The 21,551-nt window shown below is 41.9% G+C and overlaps 2 protein-coding genes across 4 annotated transcripts in view; one reads left to right on the top strand and one right to left on the bottom strand.

Moving 5' to 3' along the window:
- Positions 1-16,126, top strand: part of LOC115829366 (rho GTPase-activating protein 26-like) — a 66,191-nt gene extending 50,065 nt beyond the window's left edge. Inside the window, 8 exon segments of the mRNA XM_030793458.1 lie at positions 2,503-2,608; positions 4,609-4,787; positions 6,885-7,028; positions 7,662-7,753; positions 7,755-7,831; positions 13,633-13,743; positions 14,875-14,966; positions 16,026-16,126. Coding sequence (XP_030649318.1) covers positions 2,503-2,608; positions 4,609-4,787; positions 6,885-7,028; positions 7,662-7,753; positions 7,755-7,831; positions 13,633-13,743; positions 14,875-14,966; positions 16,026-16,114 — 890 coding nt within the window. The 3' untranslated portion in view covers positions 16,115-16,126.
- A 2,422-nt stretch (positions 16,127-18,548) lies between these two features.
- LOC115829828 (glucocorticoid receptor-like) overlaps positions 18,549-21,551 on the bottom strand; it is a 45,236-nt gene continuing 42,233 nt past the window's right edge. For all 3 annotated transcript variants that reach the window (XM_030793991.1, XM_030793993.1, XM_030793992.1), the window contains one exon: positions 18,549-21,439. In XM_030793991.1, coding sequence (XP_030649851.1) covers positions 21,287-21,439 — 153 coding nt within the window. In that variant the 3' untranslated portion in view covers positions 18,549-21,286. The remainder of the gene's footprint in view (positions 21,440-21,551) is intronic.

Raw genomic sequence — 21,551 nt, 5'->3', positions numbered from 1 at the left:
TCCCCTGTTCTCTCCTTCTGTTTCATTGGCTCAGTACGCATACTGGGGTCTGTTTTTTGCACGCACCCGTGGGTGTGACGTTAGGTTGTTGTCCTCAGATGAACTTGCCTTTTTTTTTTTTTTTTCCAATTAGATCTCTCCTCTCTCTCCGCCCCCTTCCCTTCTCTTTCCCTCTCTTCTCTTCTTCTCTTCTCTCATTCCATTCTGCCCTTCCTGCTTCTGTGAAGAAAGGCATGGAGCCACCTGGAACCTGCCCATGGTTAGAGAGGAGGGGAGAGAGAGAGAGAGACAGAGAGAGACAGAGAGAGAGAGAGAGAGAGAGAGAGAGAGATAGGGCGTGTGTATTTTGATGTAGCAGAGAAGAAAAGAGGGATTGGGTGTTAGGTGTGTGTGTGTGTGTGCAGAAAAGACAAAAAAGGTGTGAAAAAAGTATTGTATTTGTGTTAATGTGTGTGAGTGTGTGTCTGTTTGTGTGTATGAGTGTGTGTGTGCGTGCGTGTTTTAGACCTCCCTTGTAGCCGGCCTGTCTTCTGAGGTTTAATTTCAGTACAGGATTACTTTGACTCCGCCCATGCGGCCTGTGTCAACCATCCGATGGCTCTATTTTTACCGCAGTTCATGCATGTCATTCCCTCACCACACACAGACCTGTTTGCACTTCAAACATCTCAGACTCCCTTTATTTTCTCTCTAAATGCCAGTGATTAAACACTTCAGTGCCCCCTCCCCCCTCCCTCCCGCCCGTTTTTTTTAATCTCACTTCCGTACTTTTAAACCGTCGCCTCTTTTTCTCTCACTCAGCGTTGTTGTTGCTCTTTCTGTCTCTGTAATAAACCTCTTTCATCCATTTTTCCATCCTCATATTCACTGTTTACCTGTGGGAGGGATTACTGGCTATTAGTGTCCCATCTCAAGAAGATAGATTACTCTAATATGTCAGAGGGCTTTGGGGAGAGAGAGAGAGAGGGAGAGAGAGAGAGAGAGAGAGAGAGAGAGAGAGAGAGAGAGGTCAGGAGCTCAGGGAAAGTGGAGGTAGACTTCTCTTGCCACTAGGTGGTGATGTTTTGTGTGGGTTGTTTTTTTTTGATGTAAAGTAGAGAAGGCTGGGTGGTGTGGCATTTTAATAATTTTGTTGTTGTCGTTGTTGTTGTTGTTGTCGTTTTTCTGGAAAGCCTTGATGTTTTAGCACATGCCTGCAAACATGTTCACAGGGGTGTGCACTCACTCAGGCAACCACACACAGACAGAGAGAGAGAGAGAGAGAGATCTGGAAAGAAATGGATGCAGAGTAGTACCTCACACACACACACATACACACACACAAACAGAGAAAATGAGGCAGAGAGAGAGAAAACAGGAGATGGATGCAGAGTTGGGTGGTATGTGGACTCACGCACACACACCGAGGCACACACGCGCACACACACACACACGCACACACATACACACACGCGCGTGGGCACACACACACACACACGCACACGCATCCACGCACGCACACACACACACGCGCACACACAGAGCCAGAGAGAGAGAGAGGGAAATGGATATAAAGTAATGTAGTGTATATCCTCACATACATGAAGTGAGACAATCCTCTCAGCACCACCAAACACAACAGATAGGACTGTTGAATACTAGGACAGTGTAAGTGTGTGTGTGTGTGTGTGTGTTTGTGTGTGTATGAATGTATGTGTGTGTTTGTGTGTGTGTTTGCACGTGTGTTTGTGTGCGAGGGAGTGTGTGTGTGTGTGTGTGTGTGTCTGTGTGTACATGTGTGTGCATGCGTGCGTGGGAGTGTGTGTGTATGTGTATGTGTGTGTGTGTTACACTCTTGGCATACAGATGCAGTAGGATGTGAATGATTGTGTTCCTTGTGCTATGGAATTGACAACTCTGCAGTGATGAATGTGTCCAGTATATCACTAACACTGTCGCTCTCCAGCCCTGACAACAGTGATCGAGTACACACACACACACGCTCACACACACTCATTTCAGAGTTGACCTTGAGTGTCCCACTTACTCTGCTCCAGAGAGAAATAACACAGTCAAACAGCCAACAGGGAGGAACTTTCACCTGTTACTAGTGTTCTCACCATGGGGATTAACGTCTGGCAAATGCTCCTGTTGGCTTAAAAAAGGAAAAATAGTGACCTGTTGTTCAGAAAGCCTTACATATTCTGATATATTTCAATCATGGAAAACGGTGAAAGTTAAAAATGATATTAATGAATACATAAGAACTGTTGTTTTCATGGATTATTCTAAAGGTAATGGTAGTTTTAAGTCACCATGTAAGACTTGCCCATAGTCTGGAACTACTCAGTGTACAGATATCTGGTCTACTGTTGATGTCTTATGAAAATCAAATATCCTGACCTAATCTCTCTTTCTCTTTCTCTCTCTCTCTCTCTCTCTCTCTCTCTCACTCTCTCTCTCTCCCCTCCTCTCTCTTTCTCTCTCTCTTTCTCTCTCTCTCTCCCTCTCTCTCTCTCTCAGAGTTGGACAGTCCTGAGGCGCGGATAGCGGAGATCCACGCCACTGTTCACCGGCTCCCGGAAAAGAATCGGCAGATGCTGGACCTGCTTATGAAACACTTGGCAAAGTAGGTTAGGGTCCACGCCCCCTTTTACTAGGGTTACAAATCCTGCCAGTCGCTAAGACTTAAGAGGATTGTGTTTGTAATGAACTCAACACTGCTGGCAACAGCAGTGACCAGAGTTTATCCATCTCTCTCCCAGTCACACTGCTGAAACAAAGTCAACTATTTATTCTCCTTTTTCCTTTCCTTTCCTTTTCTCTCTCTCTCTCTCTCTCTCTCTCTCTCTCTCCCCCTCTCTCTTTTTCTTTTTCTTTTTTGTGTAACGGGGTCTGATGCTATTGCTAAAAGTTTCTGTGCCACTCCCCTTAAAGAAAAAAAGAATGTCAGGACCTGGTTTGCCCCTGAGTAGAAAAAAGCCATCAAGGAAACTTGAACCCATTCTTTCCCCACAGAGAGGATTATTACAGAAAAGGGAGATTTGTAATGCTTCGTTGACAAGTATTAAATTTCATTTACCAACATGCTTATTTGCATAGTTCATATCCTCTCGCGTTTGAGTTGTTTGCAAAAAAAAAAAAAAAAAACCTGCTATTTAAGGGCAAAGAATTTTGAGGAATTTGCCATCCCGTCTCGAGTCATAAGAACCATGACGGGGGGAAAATGACCCCGGGTGCGCAGAGCACGCTTGACACAGGTTTTTAAACAATGGACACAAACACAGTGATGTAATAGCATCTCATTGTCTTTTTTTTTTTTTTTTTTTTTTTTCTGGACTAATGTATTTTAGAGTGCTTTAGCTCTGCTGTTTACATAGAAGTGCTTAATCTGTACACAGAAATGGAAGAATGTAGAATACTGTTTATCACAAACAATTCAGAAAATCTCTGGTCGGTGTGTGTGTTTGTCTCAGACACGGACTCTGTATTTAAAGGAGACGGTCGCCTTGTTTGGGCCGTTGGAAACACGTTCCTCAACACTGGTCAGAGGGCCACCTTAGAAGCTTCCTCCATAAAACACTTCATTTTTTGGGGGGGGTTATTGTTGTTGTTTATTTATGTATGCGTTTATTTCCTGTATGCCAAATGCACTTACAAAACCACTTAGCTTAGATTCATCGTTTACGGCAGTGGTTAGTCTGACATTGAACTTTTTTTAAAAATATGAAACGGTGTGGTGTGTATCTGTCCTTGTTGGGACCGTTACGCTGTGGAACCTGGTCGATGGATTCTTGTGTCTTCCTCGTCCCTTACACTCGTCCATATGCCGATCCACAGAAAGCGCTGAAACAGTTAACAGCGGTTGTTATTTGTTTAGATTACAACTTCAGCACCCTTAAACTTCAGGCACCCACATTAGCCAATCAGAGATCAGTGTCGCTGGTCTTCAGTCCAGGGGCATACTGGTAAAGGCTAGCCTACTGAAATAATTTCATAATCCTTTTTCAGAAAAGCAGTCTTATTTCATTTGAAATGGGTCGCCCATTTGACTGAATGAGTCCATGTGTCAGTAAAGATGAAGTTCCTCTCACACGACTTGAGTGTCTTAAGGCGCGTTGTTCTATACTCTGCGTGGACGCTTTACAGACGCTGCCGTCAGCTGGTTAGCTCTTAAAAAATTCATCTGACGTTCGCCTCTTACGTCTACTATTCATTTTATCCATCCTCATGAAATTTTCATCCCTTTTACACAATGGATCTGTTACTGTACTTTTTACCAGAGATTCTTAAAAACCCTCCAGGCTGCAGTAAGTAGTACAATAACATACTGTACAGTACAATAACATACTGTAATGTACAATAACATACTGTAAATTATAATAACATACTGTAAATTATAATAACATACTGTAAGGAACATAACACTGTAAAGTACAATAACACTATAAAGTACAATAACATACTGTAATGTACAATAACATACTGTAAAGAACAATAACATACTGTAAAGTACAATAACATGGTAAAGTGCAATAACATTACACTGATGACAGTTGGCGTGGTGTTGGCAAGTCGGTCAGTAAAGGTAGAAACTCTCTCTCTCTCTCTCTCCTTCTCTCTCTGCAGTGTGGCAAGTCACCATCAGAAAAACCTGATGACGGTGGCCAACCTGGGCGTGGTCTTCGGCCCCACGCTGCTGCGGCCGCAGGAGGAGACCGTGGCAGCTATCATGGACATAAAGTTCCAGAACATCGTCGTGGAGATCCTTATCGAGAACCATGAGAGGGTGAGTGAAACCATCTCTGGTCTCATCTGAGTGAGACACAAGTGGAAAAATGAGGGTAAGAGAATTCTGCCATTGAAACGCTGGAGAAGAACCAAAGCTGGAATGCAATGAAAGACATTTCGTAGAGTAGAGTAAATTAAATCTTGTAAACAAAGCTATATTTGGGTTTTTATTTTTTTTTTAATTTTTTTTTTTTCCTTTTTCCACTGAGAAAATGGTTTGATATGGCCTTTGAAGCCGTTCTATCAGATGCACTGTGTTTCTGAGGCTACTCTATATTCCATGTCAGACTATTCACTTGTTCAGACAAACCAGCATTCCTGCACTTATGAAAAGGGCTGAGACTGGTGGGGTGGGGGGGGGGGGGGGGGGAGCAGGGGCCCTTTTTTAGGCCATATTCTAGAGGAATTAGAAAAGTCCTTCTCTTGCGTCCATCCTGAGCTGGGCGTGTTTGTTCTTCGGGGTGCCGAGAGGCGTTACCATGGCAACAGGCGACTCAGAAGCCCCGGAGGGCGGTGAGTCCCCCTGCGCGACCTCTTTGTGTCATGTGACAGACCCGTGCGTTGGTGGGGTCTGGTATGTCAGAGGGAATCTATAACATAATCTGTGCTCTTATTTATTTATTTTTTCAGTCCTGCCAATGGGAGTCTGGGTAAAAGGGTAGAAGTACAGTCAGATATGACTGTAGGCAGTGAAAGGCACTTTAGAGAGTTCTAGAAGGAATGGAGATGTAACAGCTGAGCCCAGCGTTGAGACCAGGCGTCCCGAGATGCTCTTTTTGCTCGCTGTTACATAACTCAAGTGTTTGGCTTAGCAAAAGCATTCAAGCATTTGACATTCAATGAAAAGGACATCAAATTCGAACGGAGCGATGAGAGGACACCCAAGCTAGGTTTTCGCTTCTTTTTCTTTTTTTTTCTCTTTCTTTTCTTTGACATTTTCCAGTTTTCAAAGAAACTGCAGATGTGTGAAAGTAGCAGTGTTATCTCTCTAACAAGACCAGCTTCCTTTCCCTTGCCAGGATTTTGTGAAAAAAAACCTCATGCAGCACATTTCTATGTCTCTGTATACCTACTTCTGCTGCAAAGTTGTAGGTTATGTCATGAATGTTAACATAGTTACATTTTCTCAGAAGCTTTTTAACAAACATTTGATTCGGCCCTTGCGCTGCAGTAAAGCCAGGTCCCAGACAAACAGCAGAGGCAAAGGTTTCAGTTTGCATGCTGGGTTTTTTTGTTTTTTGGGGGTTTTTTTTCCCTTCTTCGCAGGCAGACTTTGTATGACTAACAGTAGGTGGATTTGCTTTTAAATGTCCCTGGACGAAAATGGAGCACAGCAAACGTAGGCAGGCTTTTTTGTGCATGATTTGAATCTAGGCCATGGACTGACATCTTTATACATATATATATATATATATATATATATATATATATATATATATATTTATTTTTTTTTTTTTACCATAGGGCTAAGTGGGAGGAATGGAAAAACCAAAAAACAAAAAGAAAAAGAATTATGAAACCATGAATTCAAATTTCCAACTATGAGTTTTGCTGTTCTCCCGGACAAACAAACATAAAAAAAATTGTCGGTTTAATTGAGAGAACAAGAAGATCTAATGTTGATGAAAATGTTTCAACATCTGAAAGGTAAAATGAAAATACAGTTTGCAAAAAGAAAAGACTCTTTGAAAAAGTGCTGGCCTCATAGTGAAAGTGTATTTTCTGGATGCTGTGCACAGCCTGTAGGCTCTTGCCCTTTCATCAGAATCAACAGCACGGTGCAGTCCAGCCAGAGCAATGAATCAACTCAGACAACCTAGGAGAGCGAATCAGACACTGTCAACAATGCCTGTTACACTCAATGTTTGCCTAATCAGGTGTTTCTGGCTGGAACATACTTTATCCTATCTCTCTCTCTCTCTCTCTCTCTCTCTCTCTCTCTCTTTTTCTCCCACTCTAACCCTCTCTCTGTCTCTCTCTTTCTGTCTGTTGCTGTCCGCCTGTCTGTCTTTGTCTCTCTCTCTCTCTCTCTCTCTCTCTGCTGTCTCAATCCGTCTATGTCTTTCTGACTGCCTGTCTGTCTTTGTCCCTGTCTCTCTCGTAGATCTTCAGAGACCCCCCTGTGTCGACGGGGGGGCAGGCCAACGCTCCACTCAACCTCGCCAGCAGGAGGAGGAGCACGGAGACCAAAGCCCCCTCCTGCAGCGAGAGACCCCTCATGCTCTTCCAAACGCCCACTCATTCAGAGAAGGACAAAGGTGAGGACGTCGACGCTGTGCTTTCTGACAGACCTGGCACCTCCTACCGTAGAGCCACGCGGTACATCGGAGAGCACAGCGTCTTCATTCAGAACTGCCTCAACCCCCTCCACAGTTACAGTTAGCGTTAGCGTTAGCCGCCGCGCACTGAATACTCGTACACCGTAGCTGTTCTTTTTCTGCGTAGACATCAATGGATTGTTATGTAAAGTTCAGGAATTATTGAAGAGCTGTGGGGTTCTTGTAAAATAGGCAAGACTGTGTTGTCTCGGGGGAATTGTTTCGGTTTCAAAGTGAATGTTAGAATAATAACCGTAGAGAAATGCTAGATTTGGTGTCATAGACTTCTGTGAAACCTCTGATGGCTCTTAGCTCTGACCAGATTGAACCATTGTAACTCTGTAACTCTTGCCCGGTTAATGAAGAATCTCTTCATTCTGACCTTGTACAGGATAGAAACGTTTGTTAGCATTGATTAGACTCTTGCTACGCGTTGAACGTTCACAGAGGTTGAGTTGGAGGTGGGGGAGTTGAGGTTGAAGGAAGACTCCCTGTGCTGTGATGCTTTTGTGATGTTGCTATAGAGTAACACGCTGAATTTACGCTGCTGTGTTGTTGCTGTTGTTACAGCAGAGAAGAGGAACAGCGTAGTCTTAAATTCTAGCACGGAGTCGCAGACGGGGCATTCGTCAGCGAACTGTAACAGCTCTCACGGCTGGACTCGTCTCAACAGCACCCCCCCCCAGCGCTGACGGAGACGCTGACGCACATTTGTCATTCAAACAGAGTCGGCCCAGTTCTCTGTGAGTACAGGCACTCTTTCTCCCTCTCTTTTCTCACTCGCTCTCTTTCGCACCGCTTGACCTAAAAAATCTAACCTCATTCTCACTCAGTCTCAGTCTGTCATGCGCACTCACTCACTCACTCACTCGCTCACTCGCACACTCGCTCACTCACTCACTCACTCACTAACAATCACTCACTCACTCACTAACAATCACTCACTCACTCACTAACAATCACTCACTCACTCACTCACTCAATCACTAACAATCACCCACTAACAATCACTCACTCACTCACTCACTCACTCACTCACTCGCACACTCACTCACTCACTCACTCGCACACTCACTCACTCACTCACTAACAATCACTCACTAACAATCACTCACTCACTCACTCACTCGCTCACTCGCACACTCACTCACTCACTCACTCACTAACAATCACTCACTCACTCACTCACCACACAAACATATTTTCCTTTCCCCTGTTGTTCTTTCTCTCTCTCCCTCAGTCGAGACTCACGCTCGTCTGTCATTGAAAATTCTACCAGCAAGTTCTTCCCCATTCTTGTGTACCCAACCCCCCCCCCCCCCCCCCCAACACACACACACACACACCTCTCAGCTTCTTTCTCTTCTCTCCATCTTTCTCTCATCTTCACCTGCATTACTGCTCTCTCTCCATTATCTTTGCCCGAGTCCCTTTTTTCATGCTCCTTCCTAAATGAGAGTGCTTTGAGTCCGCAGCCTGGCAATAGGACTCTATTTACAGCACAATCACTTCCTCCCACAGTGAGAGAGAGAGAGAGATAGAGAGAGAAAGAGAGAGAGAGAGAAAGAGAGAGAGACAGAGAGAGAGAGACAGAGAGAGAGAGACTCAGAGAGAGAGAGACAGAGAGAGAAAGAGAGACAGACAGAGAGAGAGACAGAGAGAAAGCGAGAGACGGGGGTGGAAACACTTGGTTGGGAATGAGTGTTTTAGCTAATGTGTGAGGGCTGTTTGGAACATCCTTAATTTCACTCCATTAGAGAGTCGGGAGAGAGGGAGGGGGTAAACAGGATGGGGGGGGGTGAGAGGAGGGGTCATTTTTTAAAACTTTGGTGCAAATGGAGGTTTTATTTTAGACTGAACTGTGGGAGAGTCACGTGTACAGTTCAGCCATTTCTGTTTTTTTGTAAGGCCCTGCTCCTGTTGTCCTGAAGAATGTGACAGAATATACATTTATTTAGACACACACTGTTTAACCTCACTGAAACAGATTCTTAAGATAGTTACAGAGTCATTCAGGTAGTGAGCACAAGAGAGAACAAAACCAAACAACAGGTGGCTTCCAGGAGATCACTCTCCTGTCTTAACATAATTGTCCATTGATCAGTGTGTGTCTGTGTGTGTGTGTGTGTGTGTGTGTATGAGTGTGTGTGTGTGTATGTATGTGTGCATGAGTGTGTGTGTGTGTATGTATGTGTGCGTGTGCGTGTGTGTGTGTGTGTGTGCGTGCGTGTGCGTGTGTGTCTGTGTGTGTGTGTGTGTGTATGAGTGTGTGTGTGTGTATGTATGTGTGTGTGTATGTGTGTGTTTGTGTAGACATTAGATAGCTAATACCTATGTGCACAACTGCCTCAGCGTTGCATCCCACAGTCTAGAGCTGAGTTGTGCAGTGGATCCAGCTCTGTGTTTTACTGCTGCACAAATGCCCTGCTTTTCTCTCTCACTTTATAGTCACAGGGCACAAAACAGCAAAGAAAATGAGAGAGTCAGAAAACATAGCGTGTTCAGTATCTCTCAGTTCCAGGTAGGTAAAGGTAAACTGCTTTGGTAGGAGTGTTCTATCGGCTCCTTTAAGGATGAGTAAAATTCCCTTCCGCTTTATCATCGGGGTTCCCAAAACGGTTCCATTTCGGTTTTATGAGAAAAGCATGCAGTATTACTCTGCATATGAGAACCATACCAAGAGCACTGCAGAGGTCCTCACTGACTCACGCGTCAAGCATTTTCTTGGGAAAGTGTCTCTGGGATCTGTCCCCTTTCTCCTCGTCATAACACGGACCCGTTTATCAGCCCAAGGGCAAGTTCAGACATGCTCTCTCTCTCTCACTCATTTCTCTCTCTCTCTCTCTCTCTGTCTGTCTCTATCACAGTTTTATTACTGCCAGTCCTGCAGATCAGATAGCTTGTGTGCATGCACCAGGTTCTGAGATTGAGGGCCTGGATTACCAAAAATAGAAACATAGCGATATATATTTTCCAATCTGCCTTTCAAATTTAGCATTCGGAAGGTCTCCTAGTTGTGTTTCACACACATTATGTTATATTCACCATAGGTTGTTTATTTCTTTGTTTGTTATTAATTGCTCGACTATCCTTGTCACCTGTCTTTGTCGGCGGAGGTTAAATTCAGTGTTGTTTGGACAGAAGAACCGCGACATGTTTCTCAAACTCCATAATCTGCAAAAACCTGTTTGAGACGGTTCCTGGAGTGCCTTCTTTATCTCTGTGACATTCATCAATCTGGGCTGTTGAAAGGGGAACATACTGAACACATGACCTCAAAACTTCAGTTCACTTCTTGCTGAACTGTAAAGAGTTTTTTACAAACCTTGTTTCGATCGCATTTTCTTGAGCTTGGTTTTTAGCCTCTGCTGACACATGTGTATTTTAGACAGATGGCTGTAATCTGCTGCATGCAAACTAAATGCAAACAAAAACTACCAACAAAAACTATGAAATAATCATCTCAAATCCTCTAATAAGGCTTTTAATCTCACAGTAATCCTTACATATATGGATATATCTGGATTTTCCCCTCTCTCTGTCTCTCTCTCTCTCTCTCTCTCTCTCTCGCTGCCCCCCCCCTCCTCTCTCTCTCTCTCTCTCGTTCTCTCTCTCTGTGGAGTATGTGTTCCCTCAGTCACATTAACATTTGCTTTGGGGGGTTGCACAGACTATCAACTTTTGTAATTAACTGTTAAAATAAGCTTGTTTTTTAAAGCTCAGCATAAGTAACTGGTGTGTTGAATGTTCGTCAGCTAGAGCTCCAGGTTTAATGAGTTTAATCTGCACTGGCTGACAAAGCTTTTTTTTTTCTTTCTTTTTCTTTTTTTTTTTTGCCATTCCTTGCTCTCCGGGCACTGGCGCGGAGTTTAAGAGACCAAAAATGAAAAACAGAGGATCAGTTGAGTTGTTTTATCCAAAGCAGTCCTGAGACGGCTCCAACGGCAAAAGAGCGGAAGTCTGCAATTGTCTAAACGCGTCTCTGAGGACAAACGTCCGCAAACACAAAACCGTCACGCACGACTTTCACTTCAATTGCCCGTGCGCGGTCGTTGGTAATTCTGCCGGGTAGCATATGGAAGACGCGATGTTGATGGAAGTGCGGTGCATACATGCCGAGCTTTCAGCAGGAAGATGGGCACGGTTATGCCATTAGATATACGTTGTTAGTTTTAGCTATTTCGTACGTGGTCGGGTCATCGCCATGGCAACCCCGCCATCTCTTACTGAGCGCATAATCAACTGCTCAAATGTTAAGGTTACTGGACAGAAATACCTTTGAAGCCAGTAATGGATCGCAGTTTTTTTTTTTGTTTTTTTTTTCTTCCAGAGTAGATGTGGGGGCAGCTGCTGAAATTAGCCGTCCTTTCTGAAGTAATCAGCGTAGCGTCCACTTTAGCACATTTATATAGCTGTCTGAGGGTTGTAAGAACTTGGTTCTGGTCCCCGGTGTAACAGCCGAGGTAATTTTTCATAGACAGAGAGCAATGCATTAAATTATAGGTTGTGCTATTCATTTCAGGGTATTTCATTACCTCTTTCATAACATCATCTTTCCAAGGATGCTGTTTGTTTGCCATGGTATGTAATAGTTATATTGAGTCTTTTCATAATAGATAATAATATGTGTTTGTCAAGTCTGAGCCATAGTGCTTTCTCTGTCTCTCTCTCTCTGTTTTTTGTCTGCTGTTACATGGTGAATGAGAGAAGAAATCATAATACCACATTGAGAGATAGAGGGAGAGAGAGAGATTGAAAGAGCAAAAAAATATAATAGATTAAAACATCTTCAAAGGTCTACTTGGGAAAATAACAGCTGATTTTTGTTATGGATGAATATCATACCTTGTGCAGTGTGTTGCTGTTTGGTGAGATGTTTTGCCAGTTCCTGGTGACTGTTTGTATCTCTGTAAATATTTAATGCTATCAGAGCATCTAGTGTTAATGCACGTTTACTGATAGTAAGAAAATTTTGTAGATAATAAAAATGCATGTTAAAGGGAACAACATTTTGTTCTTGGATGTGATTTTTAAAATACAGAAGTGAAATATAGTTATTGTTATTATTTTAGTTATGTATTGTTATTATTAAAATGTCGCCATACATATTAAGACTTGTTGAAAACAGCTTCAGTTGTTGCATGTGTGATTTTCTTGGGATACAGTTTCTTAGTGTGTCGCAACTAGATTAGTTGGACATTTGGCCAACCTTCGACCTCAACCCCGTGAGTCTCTGGTTCCCTGAGGCTGAATCTAAACTGAAATTGGATATGAAGTTGAGGTGTTGATTAAGTTCGTCAGAGACACTTACCCTTCTGCTCTTTTACTCGTTCGCTTTAACTGTGGCTGCATATTTGCGAATAGGTTAATGCCAAAAAGCAACCCCCCCCCACCCCCCCCGACTGACGTCCTGATCCCTCGGTCCCCCGTTGATCTCTCGCGTTGGTAAGAATCCTCTGGAGGTGCCGTCGCCGACGCGTTTCACGGTTGTTGCATCAGATATAATGATCTACGTGTTGGCAGTACTCTTCCATTTCAGATTTCAGCAGACCTAAAAAAAAAAAAAAACACAGAAAAAAACACTACACATCCGCAAGATCTGTAAACTAGTTTTTAATGAATGATTTATCTTGGTTAGACGTTCCCGGACTGGAAGAGATAGGGTCCCGCTTGGACCAGTCTTGGACATGAAAGCTTTTAACTCCTGCTGGGTCATGTTTGGGGGTTTTTGTAACCTTTTTTTTCCACAGACTCTCTCTGGTTTTGTTATACAGTTTGATTAGATGGACTGATTTAGGCAGAGGTTTGGATGATGCTATACACCTCCCACTTTCAAAATAATCATTTTGACTCTGCCTCAAAGGATTTTTCACCTTCGTTATCTTAAAACCAACCAGAATTAGCTGAACATGACATGAGATGATCTCCACAGGTCATTGGCTAAACTTGTGCCCTCTCTGTGTTCATTTCCAGTGTGAACCCCAAGAGTCGGCCCAGCGGACCAACAAGGTAAGAACATGTGTGAACACCTACACGGCAGTTTATTTATGCATAATTAAGAAATGGCATCCACATTCTTAGGTCAATGAAACGTCCAGACTCATATGGACCCTGCACTGATGCACCCATAAGGTCAGGTCTTATTTACTGAGTTGGCAAGAAACTCAGATTCCAATCATCCATTTTTCTAAAGCCTGACCAGTTTGACTGGTCACGTACATAGTAGTCACCAGCAATGCTAAGACAGGCTGCAGCCATACAGATGTGTGTGAACTAGTCTTCTGATTAGAACAGAGCACCGTGGTCTCTGCCAGCATGTGAAAAAGGGGGAATCTTTCTATGCATGAGGGTTCTTCCTTCACGTCTCTTCACACGTCAGTCGAGCTTGTGTCTTATTGTGCTCTTAAAACAGCCTCTTGGATATACACACACAATAAAAGAGAGTTTAAAGCCTGCCAGAAACACAAGAATCAGAGCTATCGTGCTAGCCGCTGTTTTGTGCCAGTGCCCCCTAACACTCTGGTTGTGTTGGTGTGTCTCCCAGCCCAGCCTCACCTAGCCCCACCTCACCACGGTCCCCCACCTGGCCCATGTTTTCGGCCCCTTCCAGCCCCCAGCCGGCCTCCTCTACCTCCAGTGACTCCTCCCCCGTCAGGTGTGTGCCAACTGACCAATTTCTAACCAATCTCTCTGTGCCAACTAACCAATATTTAACCAATCTCTCTCTGCCAACTAATCTATCTGTACTTGCTTTGTCTGTCACTTTGTTAGCTTTTCGGCTAGAACCTCATGCCACTGTAGTCTTTCCCAACCTCCTTCATGTGTTTAGCATCTCTCCCGGCATTTCTCGCTCGCTCACTCACTTTGTGAAGGATGTCACTGGTGTGGAGGAGAAACCTTAACCCATGTCTGTGCAACCTGTTTAAAACTGCTTACTAACTTCTTGTAGTGGCTGAAAGCCGAGATGTATTTAATTTTTCGAACAATAATGATAACCTTGTTAGAACATTTATAACTTGCATGCCACATCCAAAGGCTAACTGGCTTGCTGCATCCAGTTGCAGTAGTAAGGAAGATGGATTAGGGTATATCCTGCGGTAGCTCATGGATGTCATGGAGATCAAGTTTAAAGTTTTATGTATTTGTACTTTGTTTTTTTCAAGAGTATGTAACAGTATACACAGCATTAGAGAAAGAAAAGGTTTCTCCAATTTGACATGTCCACAACAATGGACAGTTACAACAGCAGAGACTCGGGCTACAAATAGATACAGGCTACAGATTTTAATGGGTAAATCTGAACTGTGTGGAGCCAGACTGTCCAGCTGCACTGACTGCAGTGATGTCATTTTGACTGCGTGACCTCTTGCACCTTACAGACATCATTTAGCAGACGACAGGTGCATGTAGATGTTGACATCACCCTCTAAAATCGACTCAAGTCCACAGGCCGCAGTCCAATGAGAACATTCATTAAATCTGAGATGTATTGATAAGTTACCATAAGTAATAGGAAAGAAAAATGTTGTTAATAGATTGTTCCTGGATTGGAATTAATGATTGTGTTATTGAGCACTGAAAATGTGTTCTTTCTGTTGAAAGTTTCTGGGTTTTTTTTTTTTTTTTCCTGTGAAAATGTTGCTCGTTGCCATTTTTCATTTTTTTTTGTTCTTAGAGTCATGCCTAAGCCCTGAGCATTAGGGGAAACTTGACGGATTTTAACAATACTGGGCGTCAAATAAAGTCAAACCTCTGTGTTCCTCTGTCTGTCTCTCGGTCTGTGTAGCCCACCAATGAGGAAGGCTCGCGCACTGTACGCCTGCAAAGCAGAGCACGAGTCTGAGCTCTCCTTCATCGCGGGGACCATCTTCGAAAACGGTGAGTTCACAACAGACGTCGTCAAACTCGCTAAGCTTCTTTGTTTTCTCTCGCCTCTTTACGATATTAGCGGCGACGCCTCTGATTCGGTTTGATCTTTGTTTCGCTAATCCCGCTGCAGAGACCTAACATTTGCTGTGTGGTCTCTTGGCCACATTCCAGAATTTTCTCTCACGGGGGTGGGGGTGGGACTGCAGCAGGTCTTAAACGGTCAGGGCGACATCAGTAATGCTAACTGAATTCACCTGGATACCTGACGCCTGTGAGAGACAGCCCTGTAGATTAGCATGCTTGCGGTCTACCCCAGTGTGACCTCGGCGAAAAGCAGCGTCCCGCTGACATTGCCTCCTGTATGAAAACACACAGACAAGCCCTGACAGTGAGGTTATTAGTTGTGGTGGGAGTTTTTTCTTTTTTTTTCTCTCTTTGATCATATCTTCCATAAGAATAGCAAAAGCCCCTGGATGTGAAGCACAGCGCCTCAGAAGACAAGCTTCACGCTTTCCACACCAGAACATTCTTTCAGTCTGCCTCATTTTCTTTTTTTATCTGTGAGCTTGGAAAATCATTTTAGACCAGAGTTAGTTTGCTGGTATATTTACCTCCAAACTGTACTCTGCCAAATTGCGTTTTTTTTTTTTTTCCAGTCTCTTACTTGATGACTAATGTTAACAACGTAATCCAAAAAATGTAACACATTCCCTCTCATACTCAAAAGCTGCTATTTTAAGTAGTGTTTGCAATGGTATTTTTTTATTGAAATTGTACATATTTGATGATTTGATGGACGTTTTGTAAAGGCTTACCGTTTTCCTTCACATAATAACTGGAGAAATTCGAAACTTTTTTTTCAGTATGGAAACTCTTTGTAACACGAGTTCACCTTAAGGCACTGCGATGGGGAAATGCTGTTTTAGACATTTATATAACAAAGTTCTGTCTCCTAATCCTATCGAGCCGAATAACCCATTTCAGTTGTGTAGACTCACTGTTGTCAAAAGGACAGTGAGTTAGGGTCACAGGCTAATGTATTTGACAACTTTTGTTTTCTGATTTCAGTTCATCCGTCAAGGGAACCTGGCTGGCTGGAGGGCACGCTGGATGGGAAAACGGGTTTAATACCTGAAAATTATGTGGAATTTTTGTAGCTTTGGACCGGAAGGGAATTCATTGTGCGTGCACTCGGGGCCAGAGATGAGTGGGAGGCCAGAATAGATTCAGTCCAGTTTTTTGGGTTTTTTTTTTTTTGATGGATGTGAATCTCAAATGCAGCCCAAGGACACGCATTCATGACTAAGAAAAGTCGTTTTTAAATCAAGTTGGCTCATCTAGCATTCCAGCTAGTGCCTTAATCTTTCATGTTTCTCTCATCTGCACTGGCCCTTGCTTTCTTCTTCTTCATTTTTTTCTTTTTCTTCTTTTTTTCTTTTTCTTTTTTTTTTTTTTGGAGTGGGAGAAGGGATTTCCATTCGATAGGAAAAGGGAAAAAAAAAAAATTGTCTTGGGACCAACTTGCTGCTTCTCCCGAAATCGCAGAGGACTCTGGGTGTGTGGCATACTGGATTAAGACACTTATACAGCGAGAGTTGCTTTAAGTGTGAGCACTTGCCGTCCTGCTGTAGCTGCATTCTCATTGGGCGTGACCAGACACGCCCGCTGTCTCTGTGCAGTCAGGGCCTTTTTTGAATGTCTTCATCTCTCTATGTTGAGATTTGTCTGCTTATTATTATTATTTTTGTTTTTTTGTTGTTGTTTTTTTATTCCTTTTGTTGTTGATTCTTTTTTTTTTTCTCAGAACTACTATGAGAAAACTTTTTTTTTTTTTGTTAAATCTGAAAAGAAAAAGACAGAATTTTGAGAAGATTTTTTCTCATTTTGTATTTAGGGAGACAAATTAAAAAAACATTAAGAGATTTTTTTTTCTTGCCTTTTAAGCAGGGAGAAAATAATTGTCAATGTGAATTTGCTTTTATGGTCATAAAAAAAGTCACTCTTATTTATGATGAAATCTCACAGAAAAAAAAAAAAATCCTGAATTGTATTCTCTTGGCGTGTATTAACATTGTAAATAATGACAGTCGATAAGGTATAATTTTTATGTAAAAAAAAAAATTATATTTTGTATTGTAGCATACTAACTTAATTTTTTAGCATTTTTTTTCCCTTTTAAATTTTTTTTCTCCTTTTTTTCCCATTCTTGAGCCTTAATTATCCTCTAGGAGATCAAATCATATGATGAACTTTGACGATTGCTGTTCAGATTTTCTCTATTAAAAAAAATAAAAAATTAAAACGGAAAAAAAAAAAAAATGATGTTTGAAGACGTGACCTACGTTCCTTTTGTCTCTTAATCATTTGATCTTTTCTTTTTAAATTATCTTTTCTTTTTAAATGATCTTTTCTTTGTAAATTGGTCCCATCGGTGCCATAGGGACCGTGTGACTGTGCTGGTTTTGGGCAGGGCGGGAGGGAGAGACACATGTGTTCTTCTGTGGGCAGGTAAGGGAAGGTTTATACAGAGAGCGCCCTGCGGGGTTTTTTTTTTTTTTTGCGCTGGTACGGTTTAATGTCGCCGTTTGTGCAGGGAAAAGAATGTATGAGACCGTGGATCAGAGGCGTCTGTGAAAAAGACACTGTGTGCGGCTATAAAACACAAACTAGAGATGTGGTTTAGTAAAGCTGAAAGATGAGGAAGAAGAAAACTTACAGTAAACAAGCGCTCTGACGCACACACAACTTTAGTCCAACATTTAATCAAATAGGTGTAAAGATTGACAATGACTACAGAAGAGCTGTAATACAGAAGTAATACAAAACTATTTTTAAACAAACAAGACATTGTATGTTCTTTACATTGGATTACATTTACATAACTGAAATAACATCCAAAAAAAAAAAAAAAAATACAGACTTTAATGAAAGCCATAAACCAGTCAAACAGGATTTGCCCTTAAATCTTAGAAGATAATATTTGCATGTTTTTGTACAAAATAGACTTTCTTAGACCAGTATTAGGGTAGTGCAAATTCTTAGTCTCCGACACTTTACTTTCACACACAGTTTTTTTTTTCGTTTTTTTTTTTTTTTTTTTCTCGTTTTTTTTTCATTTTCCTTTTGAAGTGACTGGTTAGTCTTCACAGCGATATACAAGAGACCAAAGCCTAGACCTGTTACAAAACAAACAGAAAAGGAGATCATGTAATAAGTACTATAGTGGGATTCTGAAGTGCTACTGTTATTATATGTAACTACTCTAAATACTTTTGTTTTTCTTTCTTTCTTTCTTTTTTTTTTTATCCTGCTTTGCTTTGGTCGCTCTGTTGCACTATACAAAATAAATTCCAGTACCCCCCCCACCCCCCTCCTCTGCCTTTTGTTTCTTTTAAAACACAGTGATTTGTTTTGTTTTTTTTAAACTTTCCTATTGATATATAGAATTTACATTTACATACAAGTTAGACAACGTGTTATAACACTTTTTCAAAAGTACATCTGCAATTCAACTATTTGCCAAAATACAAACAAAATAATAAAACAATAAAATATTTATCTTTCATGTGTATTAAAATTACTTTTTTTTTCTTTAAGTAAAATGAATGATATCAAAGAGGATCCATATAATATACTTCAATTTTTTCTTTTTTTTTCAATTTCTCACAAAATGGTTAGGGATTTTTTCGTGAAACATCCATGGTTTTTTCTGCTTCCTGAATTTACACGTGATATATTTTTTTTTTGTTATTTTTATTTTTTCTTATGGCTCTCTGTCTCCCTTTAAGAAGGCCTACTGTGAAACAGTTATAAAAACAAAACAAAACAAAACAAAAAAAAAAGCATCTCACATATCACTGACACCGTTTGTCCTTGTAAAAATAATCTGTCACAAAATATAGTCTATTGTTTTCATATTTAAACCCCTGCCTTAACACTCTGCTCAAGTACTGAAGAATATGTGTGAGATATATTTCTCTCTCTCTCTCTCTCTCTCTCTCTATATATATATATGTATATTTATATGTATATATAGGAGTGAATTTCATGATCTTTAGAGGGCTGATTTGAATGAGGAAACAAACAGAAATCGGGGGGTTAACACTGTATGTGAAAGTAAGTGATGAAATCCTGCCCCTTCTCCTGGTTGAAAACCATGAGGCACTGTGTCAGCCGGAGCGCCTTGGCTTTGACCACATACAAATGACACCAGTTACAACAGCGTCCCGTCTTCACCTGCCAATGCAAACGCAACGCGCACTGCAACCGAGGATCTGTCATAAACATATCCAATCAAAGCATACGACCAAAGAAGGCTTTTCAAAAAGTGACATTTAACTATGAATTTGGTGGGGCGGGGGGGACATGCTTTGGAGGCGGTTTTGACGTCAACACTGTCGTTGTACACATAAGCAGAGAGTTGTATCATCAGATGCACTCATGGTTCTCTGTTCTCTTGATTTGGCTTACCAATGGCTTTTAGCTGGTGAGTTCTTTTTAACAAACAAAAAGATAGACACGTCAGGGTGCAATCTTTTCTTTTCTTTTTTCCTTTTTTTTTTTTTCTTTGTCTAAAAGGAAATGTGCAGATCACACTGAAAACAGCATAAAATACTTCGAGCTTTATGAACGTGCATATCAAAATATGGACAAAAACAGTTATTAAAAGGCTTATAAACTATGTGTTTTATGTAGCAATAGACTGTATTCACTAAGCTTGGTGCAGTTTGACAAATAAAACACTACTTTTTGTGTCATACACACACAAACACACACACCCTGGAGCATAGAATAGCCATGTATGTCAGTTTCTACAACACATTCAGCATGTGAACACTAGAACAGAAAGAGAAAAAACAAAATAAACAAACAAGCAAAAAAAAAAAAAAACCCCAAACAAACACTGTTGTCATTCAGCATTTACCGCGCGATGGTAAATTTGCTTAGTTGGCGCCACGCGTGGGGTTGAATCCAGTCAAAACACAAGAAGACTTTCAACGCACGTTTTCTTTAAAAAAAAAAAAAAAGGTGCCCACCGACACACACGGACGTAGTCACGATCCGTCGGAGGATGGCCGCGGCAAGGCCTTTCGTTGGGACGTAATATGTGATCTGTTCCCAGCCTGTGGAATGGTGCCAAGCATTGGGCATGTGAGGCACACCCAACACCAACAGAGTACAGGACAGGACCACTTCAAAGCCTTCACGCGAGTGGACGGCTGAAGAACAAAAACCGTAAAAGAAGAAAAAAAAAAAAAAACCCGGCGTCCTCTAAATTCCCCTCAGCTGAGTAACACACTAAGTCATTATTCCTTACATGCTAATGTTAGACTGATATGTGTCCAGGGGAGACAGCTCCCCTTCATAACTTGCTTCTGAACATGTACAAAATCACTGAATCATCTAAACATTAAAAAAAGAAAAAGAAAAAAATCAGATATAAAGGAAAAATATATTTTTTCCCCGTTATGTGGGCAGGAATAGACACTTAAATCAGTTTACAAAAACAAGAACAAAAACCTGTGATTTGAGAGCTGAGCTCAGCTAAGGCCTGAAAAACAAAACTCAGGCCTTAGTCTCATCCTGAAGCTTCCGGAACATAGGACTGATTTTCAAGCTCCCCTCTTCAAGATCGCTGAGTTGCCAACAACAGGGGGAAAAAAAAACCAAATAATAAGATGTGATTGTTTCTAGACTGGGAAACAGGGCGCAGAAAGAGCCAGAACAAACACATGCACACAATCACAAAACAACAACAAGAAGAAAACAAACTCAACTGAATGTGCACTGCGTAGCTGTACTGGACAGAGAAGTGACTGAGATAATAAAACACAAGCTTAAAAAAAAAAAAAAAACATAAACAAAAAGGCACATTTTCCCTTTTCCAATATACCTCTGTAAACATCTCAGCAGTGTACATGCAAAAACAAACAGAAAAAAAAACCAAGAAGAAGAAGGAGAAGAAGAAGAAGAAGAACCCAGAACAATCCATTCTCGACTCGTTCTGATTTGAACACAACAATCGAGGTGCTAGGATAGGCTTTCATTGGACTAAAGGGTTTGAATGTGAGCTTATCCTGTCCACCAGTCATCCTGTCTTTCCTTCTCTCTCTCTCTCTGTCTTTCTCTCCTCCCTTCTCACTCCATCGCTTCACCTCAAATCCCACTTACAAACGCCTCACCTTCCCATTACTCCCACATGGCAGGTTGACCTCTGCACGGGCAGGGGCAGAAGTTGGCTCCGTCAGGGTTAAGGGTTAAGGGTCAAAGGGGGGGGGGGGTCAGGGGTCGGGCGGCATTTTAAGGCATTTCGTGGCTGTCTAAGGCAGTCACTTCTGGTGGAACAGGAGGGGTCTGACGGTCCCGTCTTTGATTTTTGGTAACTGGTTGCTAATGATCTCGGCCAGCATTTCGGGAAACTCCACGCTCAGAGACTTGTTCACAAACGTGTAGAAGCAGAAGTTGAGCAACTCCTCCACCATCTGTGGACACAAGTGGTGCACATTTCTATAGTGAACAGGATGCTGTGTGCGTGCATGAGTGTGTGTGTGTGTGCGTGTGTGTGTGTTTTCAGCAATGGCACAGTGAAGGATA

The sequence above is a fragment of the Chanos chanos genome, chromosome 16 (genome assembly GCF_902362185.1).
Source record: "Chanos chanos chromosome 16, fChaCha1.1, whole genome shotgun sequence".
Lineage (NCBI taxonomy): Eukaryota > Metazoa > Chordata > Actinopteri > Gonorynchiformes > Chanidae > Chanos > Chanos chanos.
Note: the sequence above shows the minus strand (reverse complement) of the source record. Positions and strands in the feature narration are given on the sequence as shown.